General features: G+C 48.0%; 1 protein-coding gene across 21 annotated transcripts in view; it reads right to left on the bottom strand.

Moving 5' to 3' along the window:
- Positions 1-806: 806 nt before the first annotated feature.
- Positions 807-7763, bottom strand: part of CREBBP (CREB binding lysine acetyltransferase) — a 93944-nt gene continuing 86987 nt past the window's right edge. For all 21 annotated transcript variants that reach the window (XM_086854279.1, XM_086854278.1, XM_086854290.1 and 18 more), the window contains 3 exons: positions 5148-5309; positions 4610-4891; positions 807-3137 (listed from right to left, as the gene is read on the bottom strand). In XM_086854279.1, the coding sequence (XP_086710405.1) occupies positions 972-3137; positions 4610-4891; positions 5148-5309 (2610 nt within the window). In that variant the 3' untranslated portion in view covers positions 807-971. The remainder of the gene's footprint in view (positions 3138-4609; positions 4892-5147; positions 5310-7763) is intronic.

Below are 7763 nucleotides of genomic sequence, written 5' to 3'. Positions count from 1 at the left end.
ATACTTTATATACAATGGAAAAAAGACATGCATAGTCCAAATACAATGTTGAAAACAGCATTTTCATAACAAAAAACCCAAACACTAAGTGTTAATACCATGTACATGGATTCAAGAAGGACCACCCTTTTTGTCTGTTGCACACAGTTTATTTAACAATATGATATTATAAGTAAGAAATGAGTTTTTTTTTCTTTTTACCATTCTATACAGTGATTGAATCTTCTTGGATTTTCTTATTTATAGTAATTATAGCGCTTGCATGATTTACACTAGAATTGCTTTCCTCGTTTCAAGTTTCACACAGAAGAAAGAAAGAAAAGAATGTTTCTTCTCTATCCAGATCAGCACGGCCTAAGAGTGATCATCCCTATTTTCATCTAAGACCAGTTTTCTCAGAGAAACAAAGCAACAATTTCTACATCTGCAAGACAAGGATTTTGGCGTTGGCCAATGTGTGCAAGAGTCAATTCCTATCTTCCCAGGGGTAATACTTCAAACGCCTGCAGAGTTCACTATAGAAAACAAAAATCTTCCCGCCATGTGTCAAAGTTACCGGGATACGCTATAATGTTGCATTATTTCAGGAAACAGTTTCTGAATATTATTTTTTTTTTTCTTCTTTTAAACGCAAATGTTTAAAGTCTTGAAAATACAAATAAAAAATATGAATATAATGAACTTGTTTTCCCCGTTAAAAAAAAGGTATGAGTCAACAGCAACAAAAAAATAAAAACCAAAAAAACCCACAAAAGAGACCAGATATTTTAACCGCCTGGCTTTAACAAAAAAATATATTCTTTGTATTGTTTTTTTTTTCTTTTTATTTTTAAACAGCAATTAATTCTTCCATCTGTAGGAAGCAGCAGTTCCATCTAGGATTCAAAACAACCCAGATGTCTGAATTTTTCAGTACAAAATATCCAAGAACACGAAAGGAAAGAAGAAACAAAAGTGATGCTCCCATAATGCTACAAACCCTCCACAAATTTCTCTAATGTGTCCCCGGTGGTGTCACCGACCAGAGACAATTCGTTAGACAACGCACTGCGGTTGGGGGTGTTTAGTTGGGGAAGCATTGCACTCTGTTCTGGGTTGCCCAAGTGTCCCTGATCCATGGAGCTAGCCATAGTGACTGCGAGTCCTGGGTGGGGGGAACCAGTCTGGGGAGAGACGTGGTGCGGTGACGGTTGGGGCTGTATCCTGGGTGACGGGCTGGAATGTGGTGGCTGGGACTGGGGACGGGGAGACTGAACGGGCGCTGGGGACCGCACCTGGTTGCTGAGGGAGGTGGCGATCTGCTGGCCAGGGAGATGAGACGCCTGCGGTTGTCCTGAGAGCATGTGCTGCTGTGGGCTCATGGGGTTGGGCTGCCCGGGGGACCCTATCTGCTGCTTCATCTGCTGCTGCTGCAGGATGCGCTGCTGCAGGGCCTGCTGGATGTTGGGAGCGCCGTCCGCCCCCAGGCCAGGCTGGCCCATCTGGTTCAGCTGTCCCATCTGAGCCATCTGTCCCATGGAACTCCCCTGTATGGATAGGTGCTGCTGCATCCGCTGCTGCTGCATGGCTTGGGGGTAACCTCCCGGGCCCTGGGGCTGCTGGAACTGGTTGTGTGCTGCCATCCCTCCTGCCATGCCGGCCCCTCCCTGCTGCTGCTGCTGCTGTTGCTGCAGTAGCTGCCGCCTCAGGATCTCGCGGTACTGCGGGCTCATGTTGGCCATGCTGGGGTTGTGGCTGGGGTTCATGATGTTGATCGCTTGTCCCTGGGGGTTCATAGCTCCGATCCCTTGCTGCTGCGGGGGCACGCTCGGTCTCTGCACTCCGGCTTGCATCGCGTTCATGTTCTGCAGTCCCCCCTGCGCGTGCATGCCCGGCTGTTGCATGCCGGTCTGCGGCTGCTGCATCCCGGGCTGGGGCTGTATCCCTGCTTGCGGCTGCATCCCGGGCTGGTTCGCCACGTATTTGGCCGTTCTTTGCTTTATAAAAGCTGCCATAAGCTGAGGGTTGGATTTTAGGATATTAAGAACCTGCTGTTGCTGCTGCGGAGAACTCGGCGATTTCAAGGTCCTCAGCAAGTCCTGAAGTGCATTGGGGGTGATGCTGCGCTGCGGCTGCTGCACGCCCGGCATCCTGGGCCCAGCCACGGCTTGCGGCGTCGCCATCGGCATCACCGGTCTGGCCATCCCCGGCTGCATCGGCTGCTGCTGCGGCATCGGCGGCGACTGCCACTGCCCGGGCTGCATGTTGGGCATCACGGGGCCGCTCACGGGGTTGGGCCGGGGTACATTCATGCTGACTTGCGGCATCTGGTTCACCGAGCCCACCGCGGGGTTCACGAGTCCCGGGCGGCCGGGAGGCAAACCATTGTTCATGTTGTTGACCCTGTAGAGCTGCTGCTGCTGCTGCTGGGCAGCCTCTCTCTCGATCTGCCGAGCCGCTTCCACGGCGGCCGGCGGCGGCTGAGCCGGAGGCGGCGGCGCAGAAACCGGGTTTGCGGGTTTTCCTGTCGAGACGGTGGTGGGGGGCTGGGTTCTGGACACGCTGGGAAAGCCGGCCGGTGACATACTTACAGGGGAGGGCTGGGGCTGGGGGGCAGGCTGCGGTGTCTGCGGTGTACTTGGCTGCTGCGTCGGGGTACCAGGCGTTGCTGAGGTAGGAGAAGGCAAACTTTGCTGAGGCACGTTTCGGGTGTTCATGGTAGCCATCCTTCTGCGCATGAGCTGGGCCTGCTGCAGGCGGTGCTGGATCTGCTGCTGTCGGAGCTTGTGTTTGATATTGAGACAGAATGGCACGGGGCATTTGTTCTCTTGGCAGTGTTTGGCATGGTAGCAGCAAAGAGCTATGAGCTGTTTGCACACCGGACAGCCACCGTTGGTCTTGCGCTTGCAGCCCTTGGTGTGCTGGACAACCCGTTTCATCTTCTGGCAGGATGGCAGAGAGCAGTTTGCGTTGCGGCACTGGCAGGCGTGGACGAGGGACTGGATGCAGCGCTGGATGCTCAGCCGTCGCGACTCCTGGGGGCTCTTGGACTGCTGCTCTCCTTGGTTGTTGCTCTCATCATCCAGACCCAGGCCCCACTTAACCATCTTGTGGTCATGGCTCTTAGTGTTGTAGCAGTTGATGCAGAGGTCGTAGTCCTGCAAGAACAGAAAACCCAGAGCTCAGCTGCTGCCAGGGCACGAAGCGCAGGGGCAGAGAGCACCAGGGCAGCAGCACCGGCCCCCTGTGCAGGCACACGCTGCCTGCTTGTGGGTACAACCACACAGAGCACGAGCGGGGTGACAGTCACACACTGCCAACAGCTGCCACTTCACATCTGTACTCAGCCAGGGACTGGCTGCACAGCCTGTCCAGGCAGTGGGAGTGGGCTTTGGGGCAGGGAGGATTGCAAAGCCAGCCTGCAATCACAGCTCTTCCCTGTGGCACGTAACAATGCAATGGGGGCTATCATTGTGTCATTTTGTTACATGAAAAACTCTTGCAGAAATTTTTCTTTAAATTTTTCCCTTCTGATCACATTAACTGTTTATTTTTCTGTGATGCCTACTGGAGTGCCAACACCTCCAACTAATAAGATAAAATCTATGGTCACTCCTAAAAAGTAGGGTCTGGCTCTCTTATTTATTTATCTATCTATCCTTAGTGTAATTACCAACTAATAATTACTACCCTTAAATATGTATTTTTAAAAATCTCTAAACTAGAGCAAGTTTTGTGCAAAGACAGACACTACCTGAAAACCCCCACACTTTTGCTGCCCTGTCCCTTTTTTGGCTGGAGGAAGGGCACTTCCTTACACAGAGGTACCCAGAGGCAGCCTAAAGGCCCTACCTCCTTCCACCACCTAATTCCCCACGTGTGTCCAACCCATGTCCTGCAGTTCTGCTTCAAGGAGCTCTGCTCAGTGCTTTCCTCAGAGGGATTAATTAAGACTTCCCCCACAAACTTGGCAATAACTTGCAGTGTAAAAACGAGGCTGCACTTACTCAAACTTCTTTTGTTCAGCTACAGCCAGAGGTCAACACAAGCCCTCCAAGAAGCCTCAAGCTGTACCAGTACAGCCCCACAGGTAACTTCTATCTAAGCCAGCTCCTAAAATTTGAGCAATCTGGGCTAGAGGAAGGTGTCCCTGCCCATGGCAGAGGGGTGGAACAAGATGGTCTTTGAGGTCCAACCTAAACCAAATTCTTTAAAATTAAGTTAAAAACTTGTCTATTTAGAGGAGCAGTAGCAGAATAGACAATGCAGCAAGAGCCATTCCAGAGCACTGGTGATTTCCATGTCAAGCAACTAAAGTCACTTATTCTAGAAGAGGCAGCCACCTCTTCTACCTCCCCTTAAAGCTTAGCAGCCCTTTACCAGGATGGGCTTAATTTGGAGGAACTTTGGGCAATATCCAAAAAAAGCCCATCAAACTCAGCTGTGGGACAAGAGAGGGCCGAGTTCTGAGGTGCCCCATACGTACATCACAGCCAGTGCAGGGCCACCATCCCTCACAGCCAGTGCAGGGCCACCTCTGCCCCACACATCCCTCACAGATGGTGCAATGCCACCTCTGCCCCACACATCCCTCACAGATGGTGCAATGCCACCTCTGCCCCACACGTACCTCGCAGACAGTGCAATGCCACCTGGTCTCCACGTGGTGCTTGCACTCATTGCACGTGTAGACGAAGCGATCCTGCCCCTGGGTGTGCAGCTCCACCAGCATGCACAGTGTGGACCACTTGGATCGGCGCAGGGAGGAGAATTCCCAGTGCTTGTCTCTGGCCAGGGTGAGGAAGGCGTCTCGCCCGTCCATCAGGTCACAGCTCAGCAGTGGATCCGGGTCCACAATGGGGTGCAGGGTGTTAATCACAGGCCCAGCATGTAAATGAATCACAAAAAAGACCTGCAGGTAAATGGGGAAGAAATAAAAGGCAAAGAGGTCAGGTAATGTTGCAGGAAGGAGCTGCTGTTCTCTGCAGTGAGAACCTTATCTAATTAACTTAGTTTAGGCTAATCTCTTCCAATATGTTGTTACGCAACAGAAACATTCCTAGCTCAACCACAGGGTTTATTCCTCCTGATTTTTCAGTTCTCAATATCACTGTGCCTGCATTTACAGGAATAAACCCTTCTCTTTTTACAGCAGATTGCCACATTACCTCTTTATGCTTCTCCATGGTGGCGTAGAGCTTCTGAGACAGGTCATTGGACACGTTTGGCATGCTGGGCTTCTTCTTGTTAGCTCTGCTGATGCTGCTCTTATTCTTGTTGGTTTTTTTGTTGTTCTTTTTCTTGGCGTTCTTGCTGTCGCCCTGGCTCCCCTGCAATAAAGGCACGGGAAAGATGTTACGCTTTGGAGAGCTCTCTCCCATTCACTGGGCTCACAGTGACACACTTCTGCTGTCAGGAATAGAACTTTGTTCCAATGCCTGCAAATCAGCCCTCCTGTGTTAAATATATCCTATCTTCCAGGAAAAATCAAAAGCCAAACTGGCAGGCAAACAAATCCAAACACTGTTTAAAAATAGACTTTTAAAGTATGTATACATTAAAAAGTTCCCATTATACACAGATTCTTTATCCTTCTCCAACATCGTACTTCAGCTTCCACTGCTTTAGATCTTGCAGCTGATGATAAAATTACACAAATAATATGGACTTAAAATTCCAGGAGTGCAGTACTTTGCTTTGCTGTGCTTTTGGTGTGTCACATACTTGCTTGAGCTCTGATTTAATGCTTGTTTTTACTGAACAGATTTAGGGCTAGAACACAGCTAAGAACATGCAGGATTTGAATCGAAACCAACAAATTATTCTCCATCCTGCAGACTTCCAGCTGCACGTGCAGCTCCCAAAAAAATAAATCTCCAAAACCTCCACTTGTGCCCAAGTTACAACACAGACCTCAATGGCCATTCCCTGAATGTTAAATGTAAGTAAAGAGAGTGAAAAATAGCAGATGATGCTATTTAGATGACCTAGGAAAACAGAAATAACATTTAGAGTTCTCATGTCCTTAAAAAATAAACCCCCAAGCCCTTGGCAGGGAGGGCTCAGGAAAAACCCCTCTCCAACTTCTAGAAGTTGGTCATCATAAAATTAAAAATAAGCTACTGAAATACTTGAATATATATAAATATAAATATACACACATACGCAAGCAAGTTCCATGAACAGTATGTACAAGCAAACACAGGGTTTATCCACAGGCATATTTATTCCAGGAAAACAAAAATATTCAAACTGCAGAAAGCAATTCTATTTACAGACTGCTGCCATCCTTCCATTCCATTAATTAGGCTTGGACAGGAATTCCCTGTCCACTCCTGGGTTCCCTCTTAACTAATTTTGTGGCTTTTCTGACCAAACCTGTTTGGAAATTAAAATGAGACTATTTTATGGGAAACCAGACAGAGCTCTAAGTGACTTGAAGGGATTCAGAAGTGACCTGTTTTATGTTCCCACCTTGACTGCCCCCAAGTTTCCTCCCACTGATGGAGTTGGAGCCTGCCCTCCTTTGCCTCCACATCCTAAAGCACCAACTGAGATCTTAAAATTTAAACACCAAAAGGAAGAACAGACTGAAACTTATCAAACAAGCCAAGTCTAAGTTTTCTTTCTACTCCACCTTTAGCAAGTTTATATTTGGCAAAGTGTACAAATTATTCCAAGCTGTTTTAAGAAGTTGTAGAGTTGTGTTTGTACCTTTTTATTCTGACATTCAGCCAGACCAGCCAGAGATGCTGACGGACGTTTCCTGGGGGAGCCTCACCCCTTCAGAACCTTTGCCAAGAATTCTGAATATTTTCCACCTCTTTAGACTCCCTTTGACTGATACCTGCAGCACATGTTCACTTGCAGGAAGCTTTCTCTTCACATACATAAAATTTAGGATGAAGAATTGAAGACAGATTCTGTCTCATTTCAGTACCAAGATCCACGTGGTGCTTGCACCCAGTGAGATCCCCACTGCTGGGCAGTTTCCTCCAGGAAGTGTCCCAGTTTAGGTTTTCTGCACTGGGCAAGTTCTCATGCTTTTAAATTTGCTCTTTTTCCTGAGTCAAGAGGCAAAGACCCCATTATCCTATGCTTGGATGACACCTCAGCAACCTGGGGCAGGCTGTGTCCCCCTGCTGCCCCAGGCATTAAGTGGGAGCACAGGGATGCTCCCAGGCAAGGCTGCATCATCTCATTTTAGGTCACAACTTGTCTGAGTTCACAGTGAATTGCTCTGGGCTTTGTCAAACACCTTTTCCCCTCTCCTAGATGCAGAGTAAATGCTCCCACCACTGTTTTCCCTGATTCACTGGAAGTGATCCTGTTAGCTGCAGCCTAATTCCAAGCCTCGCCTTCCACTTTTTATACAGCAGTGTTTGCTGAACTATCTCAATATTCAAAGTCACATTCAGAAGGAACAAAGTGAAAGGTGTTAACTTTGTGGTTCCATAAAAACATAGCCACAAACTGTATTAACTTTGAAAGAGCTGCTAAGGTTTAACAGAAGGAACTTTCTGACATCACAAAATTGATGGATTGAGATCCATCCCTCCACATCAATCCCACGTAACACAGACTAAAGGCAAACAGTCACAGCATCTAAGCTTAAAGGGGGCTTTCCCCAGGTAAACCTTTTGGTTCTACCTCAATCTATCAGATTTCAGATTTTCCTACAACATTTATTTTCAAAATATCTTGCTGCAAATCTCAAGTAAAAGGGACAATATAAAATTGCTGAGACCATTTGGTTGCAGATAAAATCAAGATGGAAATAAAAA

The sequence above is a fragment of the Cyanistes caeruleus genome, chromosome 17 (assembly GCF_971803275.1).
Source record: "Cyanistes caeruleus chromosome 17, bCyaCae1.hap1.1, whole genome shotgun sequence".
In the NCBI taxonomy this organism is placed as follows: Eukaryota; Metazoa; Chordata; class Aves; order Passeriformes; family Paridae; genus Cyanistes; species Cyanistes caeruleus.
Note: the sequence above shows the minus strand (reverse complement) of the source record. Positions and strands in the feature narration are given on the sequence as shown.